This window comes from Fusarium phalaenopsidis (genome assembly GCF_050370095.1).
Source record: "Fusarium phalaenopsidis strain FUZ10S chromosome Unknown contig_32292, whole genome shotgun sequence".
Taxonomy (NCBI): Eukaryota; Fungi; Ascomycota; class Sordariomycetes; order Hypocreales; family Nectriaceae; genus Fusarium; species Fusarium phalaenopsidis.
Window position 1 is genome coordinate 3,002,176 of NW_028145410.1, and position 25,520 is coordinate 3,027,695.

General features: G+C 53.4%; 11 protein-coding genes across 11 annotated transcripts; 5 read left to right on the forward strand and 6 right to left on the reverse strand.

Annotated features, from left to right (window-relative positions):
• Positions 1 to 1,510: 1,510 nt before the first annotated feature.
• LRP88_05190 (ribonuclease H-like domain-containing protein) lies at positions 1,511 to 4,961 on the forward strand (the record flags this gene model as incomplete). Its single annotated transcript, XM_083241749.1, has 4 exons — positions 1,511 to 1,907; positions 1,975 to 3,180; positions 3,235 to 3,467; positions 3,522 to 4,961. 4 exons carry the CDS (start codon positions 1,511 to 1,513, stop codon positions 4,959 to 4,961), a joined length of 3,276 nt encoding a protein of 1,091 aa, XP_083102897.1.
• Positions 4,962 to 5,265: 304 nt separating this feature from the next.
• LRP88_05191 (alpha/beta fold hydrolase) lies at positions 5,266 to 6,126 on the reverse strand (the record flags this gene model as incomplete). The annotated part of the gene is made up of 1 exon (XM_083241750.1): positions 5,266 to 6,126. One exon carries the CDS (start codon positions 6,124 to 6,126, stop codon positions 5,266 to 5,268), a length of 861 nt encoding a protein of 286 aa, XP_083102898.1.
• A 29-nt stretch (positions 6,127 to 6,155) lies between these two features.
• LRP88_05192 (uncharacterized protein) lies at positions 6,156 to 6,622 on the reverse strand (the record flags this gene model as incomplete). Its single annotated transcript, XM_083241751.1, has 3 exons — positions 6,156 to 6,190; positions 6,242 to 6,380; positions 6,431 to 6,622. 3 exons carry the CDS (start codon positions 6,620 to 6,622, stop codon positions 6,156 to 6,158), a joined length of 366 nt encoding a protein of 121 aa, XP_083102899.1.
• A 462-nt stretch (positions 6,623 to 7,084) lies between these two features.
• On the forward strand, positions 7,085 to 8,113 carry LRP88_05193 (uncharacterized protein; the record flags this gene model as incomplete). Its single annotated transcript, XM_083241752.1, has 1 exon — positions 7,085 to 8,113. The coding sequence occupies one exon, from the start codon at positions 7,085 to 7,087 to the stop codon at positions 8,111 to 8,113; it is 1,029 nt and encodes a 342-aa protein (XP_083102900.1).
• A 172-nt stretch (positions 8,114 to 8,285) lies between these two features.
• On the reverse strand, positions 8,286 to 10,247 carry LRP88_05194 (major facilitator superfamily domain-containing protein; the record flags this gene model as incomplete). Its single annotated transcript, XM_083241753.1, has 5 exons — positions 8,286 to 8,948; positions 8,999 to 9,522; positions 9,578 to 9,629; positions 9,681 to 9,866; positions 9,921 to 10,247. 5 exons carry the CDS (start codon positions 10,245 to 10,247, stop codon positions 8,286 to 8,288), a joined length of 1,752 nt encoding a protein of 583 aa, XP_083102901.1.
• Positions 10,248 to 11,799: 1,552 nt separating this feature from the next.
• LRP88_05195 (putative Gryzun trafficking through golgi-domain-containing protein) lies at positions 11,800 to 15,627 on the reverse strand (the record flags this gene model as incomplete). The annotated part of the gene is made up of 3 exons (XM_083241754.1): positions 11,800 to 13,703; positions 13,752 to 15,306; positions 15,364 to 15,627. The coding sequence occupies 3 exons, from the start codon at positions 15,625 to 15,627 to the stop codon at positions 11,800 to 11,802; spliced, it is 3,723 nt and encodes a 1,240-aa protein (XP_083102902.1).
• A 497-nt stretch (positions 15,628 to 16,124) lies between these two features.
• On the forward strand, positions 16,125 to 16,490 carry LRP88_05196 (mitochondrial 54S ribosomal protein mL41; the record flags this gene model as incomplete). The annotated part of the gene is made up of 2 exons (XM_083241755.1): positions 16,125 to 16,313; positions 16,368 to 16,490. 2 exons carry the CDS (start codon positions 16,125 to 16,127, stop codon positions 16,488 to 16,490), a joined length of 312 nt encoding a protein of 103 aa, XP_083102903.1.
• A 599-nt stretch (positions 16,491 to 17,089) lies between these two features.
• LRP88_05197 (alpha/beta hydrolase) lies at positions 17,090 to 20,023 on the reverse strand (the record flags this gene model as incomplete). Its single annotated transcript, XM_083241756.1, has 3 exons — positions 17,090 to 18,775; positions 18,827 to 19,852; positions 19,952 to 20,023. The coding sequence occupies 3 exons, from the start codon at positions 20,021 to 20,023 to the stop codon at positions 17,090 to 17,092; spliced, it is 2,784 nt and encodes a 927-aa protein (XP_083102904.1).
• A 468-nt stretch (positions 20,024 to 20,491) lies between these two features.
• Positions 20,492 to 21,186, forward strand: LRP88_05198 (Pre-rRNA-processing protein TSR2-domain-containing protein; the record flags this gene model as incomplete). Its single annotated transcript, XM_083241757.1, has 2 exons — positions 20,492 to 20,528; positions 20,591 to 21,186. 2 exons carry the CDS (start codon positions 20,492 to 20,494, stop codon positions 21,184 to 21,186), a joined length of 633 nt encoding a protein of 210 aa, XP_083102905.1.
• Positions 21,187 to 21,387: 201 nt separating this feature from the next.
• On the reverse strand, positions 21,388 to 22,742 carry LRP88_05199 (BSD domain-containing protein; the record flags this gene model as incomplete). Its single annotated transcript, XM_083241758.1, has 3 exons — positions 21,388 to 21,755; positions 21,804 to 22,500; positions 22,548 to 22,742. 3 exons carry the CDS (start codon positions 22,740 to 22,742, stop codon positions 21,388 to 21,390), a joined length of 1,260 nt encoding a protein of 419 aa, XP_083102906.1.
• A 2,456-nt stretch (positions 22,743 to 25,198) lies between these two features.
• LRP88_05200 (glucose-repressible protein Grg1) lies at positions 25,199 to 25,478 on the forward strand (the record flags this gene model as incomplete). Its single annotated transcript, XM_083241759.1, has 2 exons — positions 25,199 to 25,320; positions 25,385 to 25,478. 2 exons carry the CDS (start codon positions 25,199 to 25,201, stop codon positions 25,476 to 25,478), a joined length of 216 nt encoding a protein of 71 aa, XP_083102907.1.
• Between the last annotated feature and the right edge of the window lie 42 nt (positions 25,479 to 25,520).

Genomic DNA, 25,520 nt, shown 5'->3' on the forward strand with positions numbered 1-25,520 from the left:
GGTCCAAGTGTAAGTTGCTCCGAGCACATACAGCAGGGTCCTTGCAAACACAGGGCTGTGGGGCTAGGACGAGAGGGAAGACCCCTTGTGCGAGGCTACATGTAAAAGGCCTGCAAGTGCTCAAACGCTTGCCATGTGTCGTATGGACGCTTGGTTGTTCAAGCCCCGCAGGTTGAGGTCGCTTACACCCTGGAGGCAGTCAATCAATGGGCTTGAAGTGGGTGGATGAGGGCAGAAATGTAGGGTAACGGGGGAGTCTTGGCTACGGGTGATGTTGAATTTTGCACGAGTTTCGGGAAGAAGTGTTTTGATGTGGTTGAAGCTATTGTACGATATATACTCTGCTGCTTTGTTTGTATCTTCTCAGTTTCCTGGTCCAGCTTGATTGCCATGGACCCATATCTACCTACCTAGGTATGGGGAACAGGGTCTTTCCGATCACGGGCCGTTTAAGAGGTGTTTGGTATCCCTGGTCACTTTACCGAGCCCGTGACCTAGCCTTGCAGGAGACAGCAGTGATAAAGGTCCGTGACGTCTCTTTTTGCTTTTTACGGTGCGGCTGGGTATCCATTGGGCCAGGTTTCGTGGCCGGCTGGGGCGGTGTAAAGAGGGTAACCATTAGAAAGAAGCAAATATGCAGACGAACAAGAGATGAACGTGTGCTCAAAGCGATGAGTTCCTGCGTAATGAAGGCGAAGCAATATTTGAGTCAGATATTATCTGCAAGGAACCCGCACGACAGCCTGAAGAATGAGACGTCTCCCATGTGTCTATCGTGGCAGTCCAGGGTAGCCAGCGATCAATGATGGCCACCATCGTCAGAATGCCTGGTTAGCCCAATCATGCAGGCCTCTCATGATCCATGGCTAGAGGTAGGCGTCACAAATCTGCAGGAGGCCGACCATTCTGAGCTTTACGCAGCGACATTGGCTATTTCTTTGGCGAAGCCGCCATGTGCGTCTCAACAGCTGCATTTCTTGTTTTAATTATCTATTCCTTTGTACGACCGTGAAAGCCATAAACTCCTGCAATTCGTTCTAGGATCGCTAGCCCCCGCGATAGCTCCCGCCTTTCTCTTAAAGGTAAACCTCCAACCTCGCAGGTCCTCCCATCCCGGGGGATCAATTCTTCAAGTGCCGCCTTCTTCTTGATCCCAATCTTGTATTTGGCGCTGGAAAGAGCTTTCTTTCTTCGCCTAAAGCGGCCAATCGCAGGCGATCAAAGAGTTTGCAACAGGCGGCCAGCTGATGCAGGTTGCTGGTTGCTGCTTTGTCACTGCCAGAACAGTGATTTACGGTCTTGTCAACCGCAAGCATTTGCTCCCTCTCAAAATAAAACCTCCTTCTGCCTCCTCCTGCATCTTCCTCTCTCTCCATTACTCTTCCGCAAACACATCTACACACGTTCACTCAGAGACCCCGTTCAACATTCAACATCAGCAATCACCTATCTACATTCCTAAGTGGTATTGCCTATAACACCCAACAACACCCATCACTCACTCACTCTCTTGCCCACCTTCTCTCTCGACTCATACCCCAACTCATACTCTGAGCCCGTACCCTCGTGTCCGCCATGGCAGACAGAGGTGATAGAGGCGGCCGTGGAGGCCGAGGACGTGGTGGTCGCGGCCGAGGTGACGGCGGTGGTCGAGGTGATGGCGGCTTTCGAGGTGGCCGAGGTCGCGGAGACGGAGGACGCGGTGGTGGAGACTCCGGCGGCTTCCGAGGTGGAGGACGAGGAGATTACAGAGGGCGCGGCGACTTTAGAGGACGAGGCGACTCTAGGGGACGAGGCGATTTTAGAGGTGGCCGCGGAGGGTTTGACCGTGGTCGAGGAGGAGGGCGAGGCGGTCGTGGTGGCGGCCGAGGAGGAGGAGGATTCGGCGATCAACCACTCATCTTCACGTATGTTGTCCCTGACTCCTGATAAACCGCTTGCTTGATTATACTGACTTGTCAAGCATGGGTGGAGCTATTCCACAGCCTGATCCCGCCACAACGAAGCTTGAGAATGAGACGGTTCAACATCAAGCATCCTCTACCCAACAGCTCGTCTCAAAGATGGGCAAGCTCGAGCTCGGAGGCAAGAAATCTCAGGAGGAGGACAAGTTCCCTGCTCGGCCTGCGTTTGGTACCAGAGGCAACCCGGTCACCCTCTGGGCCAATTACTATGGCATCAAGACAAAGTTCCTCGTCCTTTACAAGTACACTATTACGGTCAAGGAGATTATCGCCGAGGAGGAGGGTGCTGCCAAGTCCAAGGGCAAAGGAAAGCAGCCCAAGCCTCGGGACGTCAAAGGCCGGAAACTACACTTGGTCATTTGCGAGGTTCTGAAGCAACTCACAGAGAACGACAAGTCCCTGGTCATCGCAACCGAGTTTAAGTCGCAGTTAGTTTCCCTACAGAAGCTCGACCTGGAGAACGACAACACTCTGCGTGTCAACGTGGCCACGGCAGAAGGCTCTGACAAGATGGACGTCTTTGAGGTTGAGATCCATGGACCCAACGAAATACGCATGAATGACCTGTTCGAGTACCTCAACTCGACGACTGGCGGCACCTCTGCCAAGAGGCTCGGTGCTCCTGGTGACGACCAAGACCCTGCCATCGCCCTCGACTTCCCCAAGTTTCCCGATGTTGTCGATTGCCTCAACGTCATCTTTGGGTACGGTCCCCGATCCAATATCAATGACATCAGCGCGGTCGGGAGATCGCGTTTCTTCTCCTTCAAGAACGGTGGCATCACGACTGACCTCGGTCGGTCTTTGATTGCTGCCCGTGGATTCTTCCAGTCTGTGCGTCTTGGAACAGGCCGCCTTCTCCTCAATGCCAACGTCACGCATGGAATCTTCAAGGTGGCTGGCAAATGCGACCAGATCTTTCGCAATCTCAATGTGTATGCGGCGACTAGATCCGATGGGAGGGCTAAGAAAAACGTCAACCTGATCAGCAAGTTCCTCCCCAAGACACGTGTCTGGGTTACTATGAAAGTCTCGGACGGGAAGACGGTCAGGAGATCCAAGGCCATATTTGGGATCGTCAAGGCCTCAAATGCGAGAAGCTTCTCAGGCCCCAACGCTCCTCGCATTGACGGTGACTGGGAGTATCCTGGACCCAAGAACATGAGCTTTTACCTGGACAATAGCTACGTCACGGTTTTCGACTACTACCGTTCAAGTACGTCACTGTTATGACTACTTTCCACAAGGCTTAAGCTGACAATTCTTCTAGAGTACAACTTCCAGCCTCAGAATTACCCCCTTCTCAATCTCGGAACCGCGTCCAAACCGACTTTCGTTCCCGCCGAGTTTGTCGAGATTCAGCCTGGACAATCAGTCAAGGCCAAGCTCAATAGTCGAGAGTCGACCGAGATGGTCAACTTTGCCTGCCGAAGCCCTTATGCCAACGCCTTGTCTATCACTGGGGAGGGACGCGAGACTCTGGGTCTCGATGGTGAAGTGCTGGTATGTTTTCCCACTTGCTATTGTCTTGAGGAGCAGATGAGCTGACCTTGTTAGGAAAAATTCGGCATCGTCGTCGACAAGACTCTACTCACAGTTCAAGGACGTGTACTCCCTGCACCTGCTGTTGCCTACCTCGACTTGAAGAGAAAGGAGACTGAGATCCGACCTTTTGGAGCTTCGTGGAACATGAAGAACATCAAGGTCTACAAGTCCGGCAAGCCAATCCAACGATGGGCTTTTGTCAACCTTGCACCAACCGCAGATCACTACGTCGTTCCTATTAGCAAGGCAGAGGAGTTTGCCGCGTTCATGAATACCATGGATATCAGGATTACCAACAAACCGATACCAGCTCCCACTCTGGTCATCACCGCCGCAGGCTTTGAGAGAGGCACCGCCAATGAGTTCTTCAAGTGGGCAAAGGGTCAGAACATTGAGTTCATCCTTGTTGCTCTCGGTTCTACCGATACCGCCATGTACTCAGCCGTCAAGTTGCTGGGTGATGTTACCTATGGAATCCACACCAGCTGCGTCCAGGGCCAGAAGCTTATAAACGCTAATCCCGGTTATTATGCTAACGTTGCCCTGAAATGGAACCTCAAGGCTGGTGGTGTCAACCACAAGCTGCGCAACGAGTTTGGTATCATCAAGGAGGGCAAGACCATGGTGCTTGGTTACGACGTCACACACCCGACAAACCTGCCTACTGGTGCTAGCGACGACTTACCCAGTCTGGTGGGCTTGGTGGCCACCATCGACAAAGACATGGGGCAGTGGCCAGCCATCTCTTGGGAGCAAAGTTCCAAGCAGGAGATGTTGGACGAGGTTTTGACCGAGGCCTTCAAGTCACGACTTGAGCTCTGGAAGAAGCACAACAAGAACCAACTGCCAGAGAACATTGTCATCTTCCGTGATGGTGTCTCGGAGGGCCAGTTCGCCCAGGTCCTTCAAAAGGAGCTGCCACGGATGCGCATTGCGTGCAATTCTATGTACCCCAAGAACCAACAACCCAAGCTGACCATTGTCGTCTCTGTCAAGCGTCACCAGACGCGATTTTATCCCACGACCGAAGACAACCTCCCAAAGGACCGCAACATTCAAAACGGCACCGTTGTCGACCGCGGCGTCACGCAGGCTCGGTATTGGGACTTCTTCCTGACGGCGCACACCAGCCTCAAGGGCACGGCCCGACCGGCTCACTACACGGTGCTGCTGGACGAGATCTTCCGTACCAAGCACAAGGGCGAGGCGGCCAACGAGCTCGAGAAGTTCACCCACGAGCTCTGCTACCTCTACGGCAGAGCTACCAAGGCGGTCAGCATTTGCCCTCCGGCCTACTACGCAGACATTGTCTGCACCCGAGCCAGGGCCTACCGACCTGAGCTGGCGGATTTTAGCGATACCGACAGCGTCGTTACTGGAGGCGCTGGGTCGAGCGTCGGTGGCAGCAAGCAGGTTCACGAGGCCTTGAAGAACTCCATGTACTACATCTAAAGTGCATGTCCTGGTGGTGTTGGAAGCAACGATGGATAAGGAAGTCGGATTTTGATGGGATACCCCTGTGCGTTTCTTGATATGTTTAACGGGGAAGCGGATAGCGGAATTGTTGGAGTTTCTTTCGGGAATTGATTATCCCTCAATTGCTTTTATACAGTCTAGTTGAAACTTGATCAGGTAGTTAGTTACAGCAGATGAGTTGGTTTGGTAGCGCGAATGTATGAGTATAGATATATGGGCATTGCTCGCTGGATGACTTGTGATGACTGTCTATTCGTACAAGTTTCGGGTATGATGAGTACTATATCTTTGCCTTTGCTTGGTCCTTGGTCCGGCGGCCACCTGGCTTTCCAACATACTTTTTAAACTCATCCGAGATGGTCGTCTTCTCCTCGGTTGACTTGAGCGTCCACTCGTGATACTTGCGCTCATCCACCCACCACCTGTCAACCTCGGCCTTGATCCACTCGGCCGCGGCGCTCGCGCAGAAGCGAGGGTTCTCCATAGGGATCAGGTGGCCGTACTGTTCACCGACGACTTTCTTGACACGGCCTCTGGCCTCACCGCCACTGCCACCAACGCCAGAGCCCGTGAGCTTCATCTTTTCGCCCTGGAGTTCTTGTGGAGAGAGATCACTGTTGCCCCCAAAGACGTAGAGAACACTTGGTCGGACGTGCGGGAGGCGGGCGAGGGTGTTGGGGCCCTCGGGGCGGTAGACGGGGTATGTGGGCCACCGCTCGTTGAGACTGGGGTCTAGATCTGGTGTGAGATCTGGGTTGACGAGTTGCTTGCCCTGAGCGTCGTATGCTTCCCAGCTAGGACGGAGAAAGGTAAAGACTTCTTGGTGCTTGGTAGTTGCCAAGGTGACAGACTCTTCGCCAGGGACTTTCCTGATACCATAATCCAACCAGCGCTCAAGGACACGAGGATCCCAGGCCTGGTAGAAGGGGCTGCGGCTGAAGGACGCCGCGGCCTCGGCGCGAGAGGGCCATACTTCACGGCGGTAAGTACTGATGGCTGCTGGACCGAAACCCTTTACCACAGGTGTAGATGCAAAGTGCGATATGACAGGGTCGAGCAACACAAGAGAAGTAAGGAGACGGGGATGGAGGAGGGCAACATTTGTGAGGGCGTTGGCACCAAAGGAGTGGCCTACTGCCATGATTGGGGGAGGAGGGCGGAATGTGTTTATCATCTGGAGGATATCACGGGCATAGTCAAGCCAGCTTGCTGGTAATGGTGAGCATAAGAGCTGGAGAGGGAAGAAGAGGCCTTACGGTCATTGCCAAGGGCATCTTTGTTGATAAGGCCGCTCTGGCCTTGCCAGGCTGCGTCAGCTATCCAGATGCTGCGAATCCGCAGGTTCCGGCTCTTGGCTTCATTATAGAGTTCTTCCCATAAGGGTTCATATAGTTCCTAGAGAGGACACTTAGCTCAAGTCTTGCCACAAGTATGGAAGGACTCACCTTGGGAAAGCCATTGGCATGTCCGCCAATCAGAGTCACGTCGCCCTTTTTAGGATTTGGGTTGTCTTTGGGGATGTACTGCTTTACGTGCAACAATAGCTTCTCATCTTGAGAGTGAGAAGTTGCGCGGGCGTATTCTCGTATGTAGGAGGCTTCGATGGTGTGCTCCTTGATGTCGAATAAGGAAGACATGGTGCTTGACTCTACAATTGGCAAGTCTGAGCTGATGAGGACAAGTTCAGCAGCAGGCGTAAACAAAGAGTAAATTTCAGTCTAGAAAATCGAGTGATTATGGAAGAATATAATAAACCATGTCTTGCTCTCAAACAGGAACAGGCTGGGGTCGTCGTGTTAAGGCGAGGTTGGAGATGGCCTCGGCAAGCGGGTTGATGTGGGGCGGCGGAGAATGTGGGGGATGCCTCGGCAGCTGCGCCCGGGACGCGCCTGCCGATCTTGCATAGTCGTGAATCTACTTCCAGCAATAGTAACTCGGCCTCCGGAATCCACTTCAAGGCATATACTACAAGGCAGCAACATCTCTCAGACCCTTTTGTGGATGATTCAGAGTCTTGACATGTGTTATATGGTGTTCTCCTACCTCCAAAAGGCGTGACTCGCAGTAATCTGCAGAGATCAGCAATCACGCTTCTCACCATGGCCCCTCGACTGCTTCTCTTTGCCGGAGCACCTCCCGCATCATCTCTAAACGCAGAATCCTGCACGATAAACGACCTCGACGATGTATTCGCTGAGTTTCTGGGGCTCATCCCCCACAGGCGGAAACAGTCACGAGTCACACCATCATCAACGTCGCAGGTTGCCTGGCGCTCTCTGCCCTTGACGAGACAGCCGCTGCATACTGGTTTTAGCCAGAGGCACGATATTAGTATCGGCGAGCACGCGTTGGCGAGCCAGTCTGATTTTTTCACCACGGCTGATGTATCTTTTAATGGAGCGGCAGAGTCCTTTGGTGGTACCGATCCAGAGGATGTTCTGTCGCAGTTCTACGACCATTCTTTGGCTGTGCACAACTCGATTCCTTCATCACAACTCGACAGCTTTGAAGAAACGTCTCTAGAGGAAACCTCTTTCATGACTGTGTCCTCTACAGGAAAGCCTACGATAATAGCGCCTGTCCCATCTCATCTCTCAGACCTAGAAGATGTCCCGCCTGCCCCAAGGATCCTGGCCCTCAACCCCCAAACCGTAACCCTCAATCTGATAGTGGGCATCATATCCATCGCACAGCCCCGGAGTGTCACAACCCGCTGGGGCCGAACGCTCTCTCTGGTTGAAATTCTCGTCGGCGATGACACAAAATCCGGATTCGCCGTGACATTCTGGCTCGATCGTGAGAACGCGGCCACGGCGGAGATTAGCAGTCTGCGACGACAGGATGTGGTCTTGATGCAGAATGTCGCCCTTCACGTTTTCAGGGGCAAGGTATATGGTCAAAGTCTTCGCAAGGGCATGACCAAGGTGACTCTCTTATGGAGAAGGGAAGGCTCTGGACTCTACACAACTCGCGATCTGGCTAAACGGGGTCAAGTACATCCGCAGCTGGCCAAGACAAAGCAGGTCAAAGACTGGGTTCTCAAGTTTGTGGGGGCCCACGTCGGAGTGAGGACCAGAGCCAGAACGGCACGAGTTTCATGGGATAAACCACCAGACGACACGCAGTAAAGACAGCTTTATTTACCCAAAGAGGCTCGTCTAATTAACCTGATATTCCAATTAGGTACTCATTATTACACCAGAAATGCGCCCAGGGGTGGAGAGATGTCCGGGTATCCTCTATATCAACCAATCAACATATCAACGCCGATTTTCCAAAACAAGACACCGCGAAACCTGCTTAGACGGGCACAGCAGGCTCGGCCTTCTTCTTCTGGCCATCAGGGCCCTGCTTGACAGACTTCCACTGGAAGAACAGGCAAGCTATCAAGGCACAGGCGGAGCAAGCAAGGGAGATGTAAAAGGTATCTCGGAGACCCTTCATGTATGCCTCGAGAACAGTGTCGAAGGCGTCCAGGCGGTGCATTTTAGTCAGAACCTCCTTGATCTCCGAAGCACCACTGTTGATGAAGACCGTGGGATCGATACCGATGTTATCAGCCTTAATAGTGTCAATAAGGCCGTTCTGGAACACAGTTTGAGCAACGGCGATGAATAAGGCTCCCCCGAAGGCTTGAAAAAATTGAACACAGGCAGTACCAACAGGAACCCATTCCTGGGGTAGAACAGTCTGGACGATGAGGACGCCGATCTGGAAGCCGGCGCCGATGCCAAGACCGGCGATGACCTGGTAGCCGAACCACTCCTTTAGCGGGGAGTCGACGTCGAGGGTGGTAAGCATGCCACTGCCGACAGTGAAGAGGACCATGCAGGGGATGATGACGAAGTTGTAGTAGCCAACAGCGGTGATGACGCCTCCGGAGACGATGGAGCAAAGGACGGTGGACAGGAGGAGGGGGAGGATCTTGATACCAGCCTGGACGGCACTGACACCCTGGATAGCCTGGAAGTAGAGGGCTGTGGACGTGTTAGCTGAGGAATCGACAGTGAGACGTGATACATACAAAGGTAATAGATCAGGGGGAAGAAGCCGGCACCGAAGAACAGGGCAAAGATCATGGCGGCCAGGGTGTTGCGGTTCTTGAACAGACGAGGAGGCAGAGTTCCACGGTCACCTTGCCAGAACTGGATAGCGATGAAGATGGCAATCATGGCGCCAAAACCACAGAACAGACCGATGATGCGGGAGTTGCTCCAGGCGTAGTCGGCACCTCCCCACTGCAGGGCGAGAAGAAGGCAGACGATGGCGGGGATGAAGATGGCGGCACCGGCGAGATCGAGCTGACGGACACGGGCGAGGAAGGTCATGTCGCGGGATTCAGCCGAGTTGCGGTTGACACGGACGAAGAAGAAGACAATGACCATGGCGATACCACCGATGGGGAGGTTAATGTAGAAGCACCATCGCCAAGTAGCATGCTCGGTGAAAGCACCACCAAGAAGAGGGCCGGCGACGGAGGCGATACCCCACATGCCACCGACGAGGCCAAAGGCGAGAGGACGCTTCTCAAGAGGCACTGTGTTTATTAGTTGACTGCATTGCCATGAAAGCATGGTAGTTAGGCAACATACTGATCAGGGACAGGATGACGATGGATCCAGAGAAGAGACCAGCCGTTCCAATCTAGAGCCAGTCAGTACGAGGGGTCCAAAATAACAAAGATAAAGGACATACTCCAGCAATAGCACGGCCGACGATGAAAGCGACGGAGGAGGGGGCAACGGCAGAGATCAAGCTGCCAACCTCAAAGATGAAGACGGCAATAAGGTAGGCATACTTGACGTTGAAGTACTTGTAGATGGTGCCGTACATAGGTTGGAGAGCCGTGGTGGTAAGAAGGTAGGCAGAGCCATACCAACCCTGAGAAAAGATTAGTTGATGTTTGCGAGTAAGGTACCACGAAGGAAATCCTACAATGTCCTTGACACTCTGGAACTGGGCCGTGATGGCGCCGAGGGCGGGAGCGATAATAGTCTGGTCGAGGGCGACGAGGAAGATGGCGAGGCAGAGCGAGACGATGATGAGGGTAAGCTTGGCAGCTGAGGGGTACTCGGGCTCGTCGCTGGTTGTATCACCAGCACCGTTGACAGAACCTCCAGCGGCAGAGCCTTCTTGCTGCTCCTTGGCGTCTGCTGAGGGATCAACGATGTTGGAGCCAACTTCGGTCTTTTCGTCAGACGAGAGACGCTTCTCTTCGAGGGCGGCAGTTGTCGTGGCCGCGGCGGGAGTGGTTGTGGCCATGATGGCGAGTCGAATCGCCCGAGGCGAGTGTTGAAGGAGGGAAAGTTTCTTTAGACTCGTTTGTTGACAAGCAGGCAATGGCTGGGCCTGGGATGGATCTTTTCCTTTATCGACTGTGATTCACTGTCGTTTGAAAGAAAGAAGGTGGCGACCCTAAGGATTAAATAAACATGATGAATGCTTTTTTCTGAGACCTGGGGGCTTATGATGCATCCACCCAGGAGCTGAAAGGGAAGCTAGCCTAACAAACAATAAAGCTACGACATGTCCGTTCCCCCCATCCAATACCAGGCTAAGCTTGAGACAATAGCAAAGCCCCGGACGGAGATAATAGAGTATTACCCAGCAAAAAGTGCGTATAACGCGGATGGCTATTCTCCCGCTGCCGCTGCGGCTCGGATGTCGTCGAGCCCCGGACAGCGGGCGACAGATGCAACCAGTAAGCACCACGAGGCATACACGACCAGCGGCTTTTTCTTGTTTCCCTGTCCCTTGTTGGTTCCCGAAGGGGGAACTTTTACGAGACGAGATCCAAGTGTCATCAAACGTTGGAGCGGACTTCCTCACAAGGCCGATGTCCGAGGTGGCGCCCAATCAGGGGGTGTGCTTCTGCTTAGGGGGGATGAGTCAAAACATGCGAGAGTCGTGGCAGTCATTGATTTTTTATTGATGGTCTTTTTCGGGTTGTTGCTAGCCATATGAGGAGAAGAGGCTTGGTTAGCATGTGAAGCTTAACTTGTGATGTTGTATCAGAGTTGATTCTCTATTCCTCTAAACGTATACAACACCACAACTCCATCTTCTTCAACACATACAAACAACATCTCGAAACACAAATCTTCTCGTCTCCTGGATACGAAATTTCCCAGAAATCTTAACGATGGCCCCACAAGGCTCGCGCCAAAAGCTAGCGCGGGGGTGCGGTACCCATGCATGGACCCCATGATCCACCACGGTCTCGATGCTCTCTGCGATTCCTCGCGCCTCGGCATCGCTGTTATTTCCGATCGCGAAATCTCGTTCCGCGAGCGTGAATGGATGTTTCACATCAGCTATCAACATTCTGGGGGATCTATCGTGGCTAATCATGCCAGAATAATGCCTTCCGGAGCAACTCGCACACCGGCCGGACGAGACACGGAGCATACACGGAGATAGGTATTCACGGACTTCCGTACACACGCACGCAAGCTCTCAACGCCCTTAATTATGCCTTTTTTAAACATTTTGCCCATTGTGAAACTCTATCCTCCCTGATCAGCAAAGCACACGTTCAGAAGCGGTGAGTACACTAACCTCGTGGCTTTCCAGAACCAACAGTCCATGTGCTCACCTCGTGGCTGCTGACTTGACTTTGAGGTAAATTATCGTGGGTACCTCCACGGGACGCGTCCCGTCCAACGTCAGCACTCATCTTACACCTTGATATCTTAACATGACGTAGTAGATTTTTCGTATCAAACATGTTCTCGTGATGGCTTCATTATTTCAGCCACTCCTCTATTCCCGTCTAAATTCAAGCGCAGCCTTTCTATTATTGTCTTGGACATCATCATTGCGCCTCCTCTTCCTCGTCCTCGTCCTCGTCCTCGTCCTCGTCCTCGTCCTCGTCCTTGTCTTCTTCCTCATCCTCTGACGCCTCTCCTGGAATCCACACCAGCAGACCATCCTTGTCAATCTTCATCCCCTCAGTCGGTATTATACGAAGCACCTTTTGAAAGTACTTGTCCCGCACCGTCAGCCGCGGCCGAATGTAGTCTCCGCTCACATGCGGTAGCAGCCGGTATGTTGTCGTCCGTCTTGACTGTGGCAGCAAGTTGAGCGTCGTTTGCTTGGCCCCTGAAAAGGCAAATTCGTCGCTCGGCTCCATGCTTAGTCCAAACGTGAGGAAGTGGTTGGACGGGTTCTCAATCGTCATGTCCAACTGCATCAGTCCTGGCACGCCGTCCTCTGGCCCGCCATCGTGGTACGCAGATGCCAGCACCCGCGGCTCAGTCCCTAGCACCAGATACTTTCCGACAGGCATCGTAGTTGTGTTGACCACTTCATCGTCGCGGCTCTGCCGTTGCCATCGGATGACAAACGCGAGGTCCAGTGTGACGGGGTGTCGATCTTCCATCGTGAGCTTCTGCGCCACAAGATCAAACTGTGCTTCGTGCATCGTCTTGGGTGCGACAACTACACCATCTGGCGACACACTTGGCCCCTTGACCACGTTGCATCGTGCACCGCCAACACACGAAGTCACCTTCATGTCCATGCCGAGTACCTTGAGATCTTCCTGGGCGAACGAAGCGTAGTGGCATAGGAGACACCACTTCTGCGCAAAGCCTCGAGCAACACCCTCTTCTGTGTCTCCAAGTCCCTCCGAGTCAAACAGGCTTGGCCATGGCTCAGGGTGAAGTCTTGGCACCAAATCGTAGTTGGCCTCGAACGCATTGACAACGTTGAGCTGCACCGCCAGCATCTGCATGATCGGTGTCACGGCATCAGAGTCAAGGTGATACGAAGCCCTCAGGTGCAAGTCAAACGTCGTCGGCCCTGTTGGAGGATCCATGTGAAGCACCAGCTGCGACGATGCTGCCTTCTCCATGGTCCCTAATACCAGACCCGAGATCTTGGACTCCTCTTCTTGTGCTTCTGAGCTGCCTTCGTGCCCGTCTGCCTCTATCCGAATTGCAGGGACCTCCTTGCCAAACACATGAATGTCCAATTTGACACTGGCCGACTCCTCCTCTGCGTTAAGGAGTTCAATGTGCAGGTCAATAGCCTCATTCGCATAGTACTGCGCCAAAGGCTTGACAAGCTTGATCTCCATCTTCGGCGGTCGGGGCTGAATTTGGATTGTGCCTGCTTCCGGGCGACTGTTCCGAGGCTTGGAGGAGCCCTGGATGTACCAGCCGACAACAGGATCTGTCTCTCGGAACTTGAGCTTGTACTCAAGATCAAAGGCCTCGTTGCTGTGTGATAGTGTCACGGAAGATGCGGTCGCTGTTCCTGGCTCCCTCAGGGGTATCTTCATCTCAAAGACCCGGGTCTGTCCAGGCCGGAGGACCAAGTTAGACTGGCCCCTGAGTAAGGATGGCAGGTCATCTTCTGATTCGCCGGGAAAGTCTTCTTGTAGAGATATTGATGATATAAAGTATCCCGAGTTAGACCCCTCGTCGCCTTCAGGTGCTTCATGCTCCAAGAGAAGTGGTTTCAGGTTCCCGCTAAACTCGATCTTAAGAGAGTCCAGCGTGATAGGGGCGGCATCAAGGAAGGTATGTGAAGTGAGGGCAAGTTGTGCAGTGCAAGTCTCGCCAGCCTTGCTCTCTTTGTTCCGGAAGACAAACGACGCCGAAACAAATGAGCCTGACTTGTCGTCGGATAAACTTATCGAGGGATTTGTCTCAATAGAGACACCCTCTAGAGACTTCGTAATGTCATAATGCCATTGTGGCCGTCGTACAAATTCTGCAGAAAAGTCAGTACATGTCCCATCTTGCAAGTTAAGCCACCTACTGTTGTTCATGAGTTCCCAATCAGCAGCAACCACCAGGTCTGCCTGCCCAGCTCCCACAGCAACTCTCCGTACAAGCCAAGACAGCTCTTCGGAGATATCAACCCATCCCTCAGACCTAAAAGCATCGTTCTCCCAGAATGGTTTCAACACTTCTATCGCGTCCTCCCACTGCTCCAGGTTGGCCATCTCTCTCGCGCACTCCAGTGACACCTCTGCGGCCATCCGTTCCTGTTTTCGAGCGTGGAACTGAGCGCCGGCTGCTTTTAGACAATCAATCACCAGCTGCGAATGATTAACGCCCTCTCCTGACAAGGGATACTCTTGGTAAGGCTCGGGGCACATGTACGTATCATACGTGTATGCTTTACTGGCCACCAGCGAGGCAGGAGAAGAGTCGGGCGGATTCCTGTCCTCCTCTGGTATCTGGAGCGCAAGTCTCCGGCGGGCCACGAGGTGACGGGCCGCTATGCGATACCAGTATCCGGTATGGTGCAATGACTCCCAAGGCGGTATGCGCTCGCCCAATACTGACTTGTCTGGCTGGGCGAAGAGGCTCATCGTCGCAGGCGCTAGGCTAGGCACACCAACCTTGTCGATCAGGTTGGCCATCACCATAGCCCAACGGGCTTCCCATGCTTGCCATCCATAGTTGTTGGTCCCCCTCCCCCGTCGATCGACAAAATCGTTGATCCGGTCCCGGTGTGATTGCCATCGTCGGACTGCTAACGAGGTCTGTCCGAGCCACAGGTGACAGCGTAGACATCGAATAGCTATGATATCGGCCAGTAGACGCGCCTCATTCCATCTGGGACTCCAGCTGGGGATAATGTCCAGCACATCCTGACCTAGAAGCACTTCATACGCCTGTTCGAAGGATCGCAACGCCGCATCCGTTTCTTGCCGAAACTCTGCAAATACGGCAGACTTGAAGTCGTACCTGAAATTCCAGTCCGGCAACGAGAGCGTTTGCGAGGTTCCAGATGTCGGCGGGACAGTCGGTTGGGGCGCTACTCCACGGGAGCGCTTCTTCCTCGCATGCCTCCCTAGATCTCGGTAATATTCGACGGCTGAGGTGTACAGGACTCCCAGGATGTTATCCACCACCTGCTTCAGGTCGTCCTGCGACTCCTGCGAAGGGATGTAAAAAACCGACTTTGGATCTAGCGCCGTCCCTCTGCGAATGTTCTCCAACCTTTCCTGGATCCCCTCCGACAACGAAAGTGGACTGCCCCCGCTCTCGGCGAGGAGAACGATCGCCAGTCGCGTTTTGAATCCCGACCTTGCCAGCGCGCTCTTGAGGTTATTGATATCGGACTTGATGTGATTGTCTTGCAGTGTCGTAGATGTGGGATCGCTGGTAAGGGAGTAGAAACAGAGGTAGATACTGGGGACCAGCTCCTGGTGCTTCTTGATCCATTGCGTGTCGATGAGCCCGTCCGGATACAGCGCCGACACGGGGCTGAGCGGCGAAAAGGGCGAATGCAGTGTCGGGGGCGCCACGAGTGGTTCGATGCCATCGGGGAGTCGAGCTCGACGCGGCGGGAGCAGAAACGACTGTGCCAAACGAATCAGAACCAAGAGTCTGTCAAGTAATCATCTCCTCGGCTTTACCCTTCCCGTGGTCCTGATGCGGAACCTGTACGGTTCTTCCCTCTCAAACGCGCTCCATGACTTTGCGCTCGCATCAACGTCCTTCATGTACTGGGCGAGAACCTCGGCGTCGTCGCCCTCGATCGGCGGAAGCTCTGACCGGAGGAGGATGCTCTGGTCCTTGAGCTCTGCGCTCAGAGGGAGCTCGTACGTCTCGCTGTTGAGGCCGGCGGCCACCAGGAAGGGGACATTATGGTCCAGAGTTCCCGTCGGGTACCCATCCATCGTGGCCACTTTGGAACGTCCACGGCATGGGTGGTTTTTCGAATGTTGGGGGGGTTGAGCTCAGACTTGGAGACGTTAGCCATGGGGGATCGCCATGTGCCCCTCGTTAGCGGCACAGCCCACTTACAGAGCTCGAGGATGAGCGGGAGCAAGCCGCCTAGGAAATGTTCTCTTCTGGAAACAAATATGTGAGTAACTAGCAATTATTTCGGAAATAGCTCTCAAATCAGAATACTATTTCGCATCGTAACATAGCTCAGCGCCATCTCATCGCGCACCTGGCCAGATGTTGCTGGCACACCCCTGCAAGCTTTCGGGAGCTAGCCCCGGAATCGGAACAACACCAACTCCCGAATCTCCAAATCTTCAACATCCCACCCATTGCGATCGCGACGCCGACCACCAATTGACCACGGATAGCTCCCTCGATCGTCCCGAATTCGCTCTCGCCGACCGCATACACGAATTCTGCAGGCCCCGAATATCCATCTGCCAACATGAGACCTACCCAAGCCCTCTCCGTCGGCCGATACCGCCACCTGAAGCTCACCACCAAGGATGTCGGCAAGGGCTTCTACAAGGGTAACCGCACCGGTTCAATGGGTCGACACACAAAGTACGGAGGCTACGTGATCGAGTGGAACAAGGTCCGGACATATGCTGTGCCGAATCTTAAGGACTTCAAGGTGAGGAGGGAATTGCGCACATGGAGGACGACTGTACTAACGCTCACGGTGTAGCTCACGCCGTTTGTGAGCCGCCAAGTTAAGGCGGAACCCGGCGACTACCAAGGCCTCGACAAGGGTCCTCAAGACCCTTACTTCTACGTCGAGCAGTGGAAGCGATACAACGGCGTGGATTGAGTGAACCGAATGGTCGAGATGCTATATTCGGACACACAATGGGTCTAGAAGGATGGAGTTATGAACCCTCTGCTAGAGACTGGGACCCTCTGGCGAGACTGTATATACCCGCGTACACTGTACCACCATGTATGATTATGTACTCACCATCACCAAGAACGACAAGAGTTGGATGATCAACGGTTTCTTAAAAGTTGGCTGGGTGTTCATTACGGGAACAATTTTTGGTCCATCAACCAAATTATTTGAGATGTTTCCAATAGTTCATATCCCCATGAGGACAAGAAAGAAGGATGAACCACTGAAGACCCCTCAGGGTCTATACTCTGCCTTGGACTTGATGTTCGTCTGATTGTATTAAATAAGAAAAATGACGACTGTAAGTAAGGATTTACAAAGGATGGCCTCGTTGGTATTCCCAAGAGCCCTTAAGGTGAGTGTGCTGAATATCCGCTCCCTTATTTCCAAAGATACAAAGAAAAAAGAAAGAAACAATAAACGACTGTGCTCTGGCGCACGGGATATCCTGGCTGTACCCAAAATAATACATTCTGACCAAATCCCATCCATTGCGCCAAAATCGACAATTACTCCTCCTCTTACTTGACACGGGGAAGCTCCTCTTGAGCCGTGACGAACGTGTCCAAGCCAGGCCGCTCGGGAGCCGGCACTGCTAGAGTCAATCCCTCCTCTTTCTTCTCTCCATTCTCTGTAACTTCTTCGGTTTGCTTTGTCGACTGCGCCGAGTCGTCGCCCAATACACTTGGGCTCATAGGCCGCGATCCTGGAAGCGGTGTGATGTTGGATTGCAAGGTCATCATACTAGCCGTCTCAGCTTCCCTATTCAAGCTGAACGGTAGTGCGATACCGTCGAGATAAGGACGCTTGCCAGCTACGCCAGTTGCAGGTGCGTCTTCTTCTTGCGTTGTCATTTGGGTTGTCTGCGTCGGCTGAGTTGAGTCATCGTCCACGAGAACCAAACTCATAGGCCTTGAGCCCGGGAGCGGAGTGGCAGTCGAGTGCAATGTCATCATGCTTGCTGTATCAGCTTCCTTATTAAGGCTGAACGGCAAAGCGATGCCATCAAGGAACGGTCGCTTTCCTGCAACACCAGTCTCTGGCACAAAATCAGGACTGAGCAATCCAGGCTTGGCGGCCTCCTGTTCCCTCCTCTGCTCCAAGAGATGAGCGACAGGCATATCCTCAGTGATAACCATGCTGCCTGTCTGATTCTCATCAACGACCGTCTTGCGATGAGATCGGCTGCGAGATTGGTCTGACAGCATCTGGGGCCTATCTTGGCCCTCGATGTCGGCAAAGGAACGTGCCCCTTGTCCATCAGCTGGTGTAGCAACGCGGACCTCGGGCTCTTCGCCCGCCTTCTTTTCTCTTTCAACCGTCATCTCATCGTGCTTGGAACCCCACAGCGACCACATTGCCAGGCCCCAACTCTTTTGTTTCTTGCCCTCCACCAGCTCCGAGTCGACCCGCCGTCTTCCCGCCAAGGCAGTGGGGGGAGGATACTCGCCAGGGCCAAATTCATGATAGCCTGCCACCATGTCATCGACAATCTTCTTGTGAATCTTTGCCTTGGCCGAGGCGAAGCGGTTATCCCACTGTTTCCTCATCGCAAGCCATTTCTTAACGGTACCCTCCTTCACAACACCAACTGTGGCAGGTTGGACACAGCATGCAGGTAATTCAGCTTCGGGAGCCAAAGGCAGAGTAGCACCGTGACGAGTAACCTTCTGCCGAATCATGTGGTTCTTGAAGGGTGGGAGGGGGTCACCGGCCTTTCCAACCTGACCAGGCGGAAGGTTGGTAGCAACCCTGTGTAGTTCTGGGGTTTTGGGCCTTTGTGATCGCTCGCTTTCGGATCCAGACTCAGAAATGACTGAGATAGCATCGTCGTCGAGAATATCAATGCCTCGCTTCTGAGCTCTGGCAAGGGCCCAGGCGCTAAACTGAGCAATGGATCTGTACATGTGCTTGGCAGGTCGAGTGAAGCTGAGTGTTGGCGCCACATGGCAGAGATCATCCCATATTTGGAGCTGGACATCGGTTGGCTTGTACTGCTCCAACCGAGCCTTTCCTTCTTCTGTCAAGGCTTCCTCAGGTGGTGCATATTTGGCAGGATTAGCACACTTGTGAGCCAGATAGATCTGCTCGTCACGAAGAATCTCTCCTCCTCCAACCATGATGAGAAGAGGTGGCAGGCCACCCAAGGTAGGCTGCATGACGGGGCTAACCAATGGATGAGCCAGGAGTTCATTAGAAGTATACATCTAGAGATCCAGGTCAGCTTTTAATCATTCCAATCATGTTTGGCAGCCTACCTGAATCTGATCCTTGAGCTTGACCATTTCACCGTCGATGGCGACTGAAAGAAGCTTATCAGGATTGATTAGAACCCCACCGTTGATCCAGTCTGATCTGCACGAGGCATCAGATGGTTCCTTCTTTACAACAGGTGCGTGCTGCTTCTCCTTGAGCTCTTGCGTTCCTGGCGTCTTCCTGGTCTGGTTGTTCTTCTTCTTCAAAGCCGCCTCTCTGAGCATCGCAATATCATCCTCGTTGGGTGGCGGCCATGCCTGAGAGGGCTTGTGGTGAAATCCAGACTGAGGGATGTAGTCCATCGGTGCTTCTCCAGAAACGCTGGGGAACGAGTGCGTCAGGTCGACCCATGGGCTGATCAGCACGGCGCCAGCAGGCAATGGAATTCCCTGATCCCTCAGAACACACAGCAGAGACATGACCATGCCGCCGCCTGCAGAGTCCCCTGCCAGCACAATGGTCGTGGGATCTTGGACCGTCAAGAGGTAGAGGTAGGCGGCGAGACAATCATGAAGGCCACAGGGGAAAGGAAACTGCGGCGACAGTCGATAGCGAGGTGCAAATACGCGCGCCTTGAGCTTGCGGGCATGGCGCTGCATCTGATACCGATGTTCATCCACGCTGCCAAAGTAGTATGCGCCTCCGTGGATGTACATCATGACGCGTCGCGAATTGCCGCCATTCTGCTTCCTCTCCCAGGCATCCGAGCGCATCTCGATCCATTCGGCCTCGAGAGAGCTCTTGGGCTTCCGCCATTGCCACCACTTCTCGCCGCCGACCTGCCGGAGGCCGTCGGTGCCCAGCTGCTTATGGAGGAACTCGGCGGCGCGGGTCAATTGCTCCTCTGGAACGGTCGCATCTTCGACCTTGACCCATTGCGGATGCGGTACCCATTGAGCGGTAAATGCCTGAAGCTCCTCGACGGTGTGGTGTGATGAGTACTCGAGGAACGACCGAATCAGGTGAAGGCCTTCATCGTAGGACAGATGGGCAGTTGGGCGTTGCCTCAGGGGCTTCCTGTTAAAGTACTGCAGAGGATTGTCGTGTCAGTGAAAAAAGCAATTGAAATGCATCAGCCTGCATGACCGTTGGGCGCGGGATGGATCCATAGATCGCACAGCACGTACATGTGAAAAGAGAGTCGACACGACAGTTGGCGTCACTGCCAGTGAGACTGAGGTTGTGTTGAGCGAGTTCATGGTGCTGACCCAGCTGGATACGGCAGAGGCTTCTGTTACAAACGCGCCGTTTGCCCACGAAAAAGCTTGCTGAGACTACAAAGACTTCATGTCTGGTCGATCAGCGTGAGAAGTAGGTCACGGCTGAACACACAGTACAAGCATGTAGGTTGGTTGTCTCGGTGCTGGTGCTGGTGCTGGTGCTAAGGGTCCCATGATGTCATGCTCAACCGACCCTGCCCCTGACTTTGCGGGACGGGAACGTCGAGTCCGCCTGCTGCATGCAGCGAGTGAGTCGCTCGGTCCTTCAGGCCTGGCCCGTGCGTTTGTGGAGGGAAATCAGTGGGTTTTGCGCTGTTGTAGCGTGTGTGGGTGCGCGATTGGGTTGGGTCTGGGCCTGGGCAAGGGAGAAAAAAAAACACCAAAATTTTTGTGCAGAGCCATCTCTGAGTTGCCCCTCCAAACCCCACCAACAACGACTTGACAATCATGGCCTCTTCGGAACCCGTACAGCTGCCTCCGGCGGGTGAGTCTATATGACTAGGATAAATTATAAATATTCATAATCACTAACTTTCTATTGAACAGCCGAGCGCCAATCCGAGTTCGAGCAAGCCGTTGCATACGCCCTTCACCTATGGCCTGCTCTCACCCTCTCGGTCCAGAACGGCTGGGGTGGCCCAGACTCTGCCGACAAGCGCGACTGGTTTGCCGGTGCCGTTGTCGACCTATTCCCCGAGTTCACCGATGCGCCACCCGCCCAGAATGACAAGAACGCCAAGGTCCCTGAGGAGCCTGATCTGGAGGATGTCGAGACGGTTCTCCTGCAGGTCATGGTCGACGAGTTCGAGGTCAACGTCGACGACGATTCCGGCACCGAGGTTGCGACTAACATCATTCGTGCGCGTACGGGATGCGCTGTGGGCAAATATGACGACGTTCAGGCTCTCCGCACACGCTGGTTGAACCGCAAGGGAACAAAGGTTGATCAGATGTTCAAGAAGGCCGAGGATGCCGATCAGGACACAGACTGGGAGAGTGACGATGATGATGAAGAAGACGATGAAGGCGGTGCTGATGTCGAGATGGACGAAGCTCCCGCGCTGGTGTCTGCGCCAAAAGAAAAGCCCCAACCACAAGTCGACGAAGACGGCTTCACCATGGTAACCAAGAAGAAGAGGTAAAAGTGGGAAGGACCAAAATAAAAAGAAATGACTTTAATGAAGAGCATATCAGACACGTGCTCCTGGTATTAATACCCAAAAACAAGATACAAGGCATGTGGCTCTTTCAATCTGCCACATTTGGTTTCACATATACCGAACGCCGAGCTGGACGAGCGACACTCCCATCACACTCACATATACTTGGACATCTACTCAGCCTTACTCCCAGTCGTCATCGCTTTCCTCCTCGCTTTCCGACTCCTCCTCCTTCTTGGAGTCCTTGGGGCTATTGGGAGTCTGGGTCGTCTTGCCAGATGTCGCGCCGACAACGTCGTAGCTGGCTTCACTATCGGCCTGCGACTTTTCGTCGTTGGACTTGCGGGCTTCGGTCGGCTTCAGGAGCTTTTGCGCAGGAGGTTGGATAGTCGTTGAGGATGCGGCAGAGGCAGTCTTGGGTTCGGTCTTGGGTTCGGTCTTGGCCACGGGGGTGCCGTTGTCGTCGTCGCTGGACTCGTCGTCGGAATCAGAGTCTTCGTCGGAATCAGAATCGTCGTCATCCCAGCCAACCTCGTCCTCAGTAGAGGCAGCTATAGTGTTGTTAGCACAGTTAAGTAGGAACGCGCATTTCGGCTTACCCTTAAGGAGATCCCGTCGTCTAGCTTCAGCTGTCTCGATACCGTGGAGAAGGAAATAGTATCGCTTCCAGAAGTCAACGTAAGGAACCTGGTCGGGAACCAGCTTCTCCATGGTAGCTCGAAGGTCGGGGAATTTCTGCAGATCGCTGTTGATATCGGGTGTCTTCTTATCGGCATCGAATTCTTTGGACCAAGTCTCATACTCGGCGCTGTTGGGGTCCTTGGTGAAGCTCTCGATCGAAGTATGAATTACATGTAGCTGGGCGTCAAACCGAGAGGTGTGAATCACCCGCTTGCCCTGAGCATCCTTACTCTCAAAGAGGACTGTGCCGCTCTGGTCAGACGCCTGAGGAGGGGCGATGCTAATGGCATCACGGAGAAAGTTGCGGACGTTGCCGCCGAATCGAATGAGGGCCTCGTCAGCGGCATCCTCAGCTCGCTGGAGATCCTTCAGTCGCTTCGCAGCCTCGGCCTTGATACGTGCCAGCGCATCCCCGTCCTCCTCGCTTCCTCGTGCCTTGGTAGGTGTAGAAGGGTCCTCCTCTCCATCCTTGGAGCTCTCGCCGGCAGTACTCGGGTTGAGGGAAAGATTCCGCGTGTGGCTCAGGATGGATGCGCGTAGGCCTGTCAGACCCTTTGACGCATCTTCGCCTACTTCAGCCAGCTCCTTGGAAGCTTGTGTATACACCGACTCGCCCTGCGCATGTCAGAATGGGCCAGGCTCATGAAGCCGAGCTCTCATACCTGCTTGACAACATTGCCCAAGAACCCACCGATCCTAGCACCCCAGGGGCTGTTGGAGAAAGCCTTGTAAGCTTCCTGGAAGTCCTCATTTAGCGACGACTGGGCTTGCTCAGGCTTGGAACCATCCTTGGACTCTGAACCCTCGGGCTTTTTAGCGTAGACATCCTCCTGGATGTGGTCGTATGCTAGATCCATGACGGCAGTCGACGGTTGTGATACGCACTTGATCGGATCGCCTCGGGCTCTTGATTAAGTTCGATGCAGGCCGTAAGTGGCAGTTCAAGAATGCTCAAGGACACTTCATTCAAGTTGTTTGTCGTTGTCTTGAACTCCCTTGAAATGGAGCTGCCTTGCCTCCTGATCCGCGGGGTCCAATGGCGTCTCGCACGGGCCAGCACCTGGGTCTGCACGTGATAGCTGTAGCTCTGGCTGGGAATAGCTCAAAGTGAGTTAACCTACACACGCCATTTCAAAAAATGGTGACAATGGCTCAAATCCAGTGAGGCAGAACGCTGGTGAGAAGTATTTGGGGATCTTATTGAATTCCAATTGTCTTCCTATCAATATGGCCGAAGGAACATCATTGCGAGTGTTTCTTGAGCCATCAAGCCTCAACAGTCTATCAATATAGATATTGCCTCAGCCATGAAGTGTCACGCCGTGAATAGTCAAACCTGGAAAGTTTCGCTTTATAAACCGCAAAGTGTTGGCTAGAACGCACACAAAAGAAGCAGCACAGGAAGGCCCATAAAGACACTGACCCCTATTAATGGAGCATTATCTCTCGTGTAGCACATCTTGCCTTAGCGATCTCAGATACATCCCGGCTACCGCTCGGGGGTTAAGAACTCAACGAAACTGCAAAGACATTACGTTTAGACCTGATTGCTCTTAAAGAATCTTCATAACTAACCCCAGGATGATCTGCTAACAACTTTACAGTGTTTCATTTTTTCTTATCCCGCGTGCCTCGGCAAGGACTCCAGCCATGCACGGCACCAGTGTTCTACAGTAGCTAGCGGGGGACATAAAATACAAGACTCAGGGAGGTGAGGGCACAGCCAATTCAGTCTCGTGTATTTTGTCACCCGTTAGAGTAGCTGTAATAGAAGATGTATCGTGAGTTTATTATGACCGTACATTGCCACGCAAGGCTGAGTACTTATGGCTCAGGCGAAAAGATGTGCAAACTGAAGTATCACTATCTCGCATGGACGTGGTTCCTATACCCCTGTTGTCGCCGGCTTGGAGGGAGATCCTTGCTGAATGGCGAGATGGTTGGAAATCCGGGGTACAGCAGGTGAGCACGACGATCCCCGTTAAGACAGTACGCTAAGAAATCATGCAACGGACAAGAGCAAAGTAAATACTCGGCACCAAGGGAACATTGCCCGACATCTATGAGAAACGAGTGGGAGCTTAGTGCGTGGAATGAGGCTTTCGACACTCATCCTGCCCTTCGAATCCGCAAGAGTCTCAAAGTGATGGTCTGATTGCGTGAAAGCAAGCAGACTACATCGTTGAACAAGTCAGTGTACAGAGAGGACACACCTGAAGAATTGAACTTGATGATTGGACCTCCTCGACGACCCTTCGAGCTGATGGTGTTGATACCCTTCAGGAACTGCGAACAAGAGGGGGACCCTTGATCAGGAACATGGCCTGAGGTCTTTCACATGCCTGAATCCACCTTGTCCGATGATGTCGATGTGATGGAGAAATGTCCAAAAGCAAACATAGTCGATTTCCCTGTTTATCGATGCTGACGTCAAAGTCTCGATCGTCGGCTCCTTACGGGAGGGCTTTTCGTCCTTCAAAGTCATCTGACCTCGATCGCGATCTGAACGAGGGGCTAAAACTGGCCAGACGCGAGTCAAAGTGTAGCTCGACGTCTGGGATTGGTTCCAAGTGAATGGACATCGTCGCATGGCTGATGGCCCGGGTTTTCACACAACAAGCCATGCCCAGAGTCGTGTTGTCATTATGCATCAAGACGTCTACCCGGGGCCAATCAAAGCTGCGGCCCTGAGCTAGTGGATCCGTTCGGGGAGGACCTAAGCTTGGAGCCGCAAATGTCCTGCAGTGATCCTCAGTCTTCCCGTGCTCGGAGACTTGGCAGCACCCAATCAGCTTCGCGAATGCCTGGACGAAACCGTCCCTGGCACGAGGCGTTCATCACCCCGGACGCAAGAAAGGGTGGCCCCAGAGGCGCCTGAAAGCATCCTTGGCCAGGATCAAAACATGCCCTTTGGAAGAAGCCACCGCGGGGTCTAATGACGTAGTGGGCGAGTGTTGGATTCTGCAATCAGCTGTAGTGGGGGATTCACTGACGTCACATCATCGATCGGTTTGCTGAAGTTCGATCCCAAGTGCTTCTCGATAGCCCCATGACGGTAATTTGGTGAATCGGCATAACGGCTGGTACACAGATATGAGAAACCTCAACAATTCCAACAAGCAATCCACCTACTTGCGTCGTGAGACTAACCTAAGGCCTCTCATTGCAAATTTCCTACTTAAACCCCAGGCCCTCCCACCTCCAAGACTCCCTTTCTTCTCATCATCACACAACAACTCAAACAATCATCTCAACCTTCAATCCAAACAACCAAACCATCACCTCAACCCCCAAAACCACCAACAACTTCACAATGGAGACCGCTAAGCAGGCTTTCAACTACGTCGCCGAGAGCGTCCAGGGTGCCACCGCCGGTGTCAGCAAGGAGGCCAACAAGGAGGTTGCCAAGGACTCCAACGCCCCCCTCAGCACTCGGTAAGCGGCTTCCGCATACTCTTGGCGATGGCTTCAAAATCAGAATGCTAACGGTTTCACTCAGTGCCTCTGCCGCCAAGGATGCCCTTTCCGACAAGGTTGACGAGACCACCCACGACAACAAGGCCGAGGTCCACAAGCAGATCGCCAAGGAATAAATCACGCTTAATGATGGCATGAATCGGAACGGCGTTGCAAGC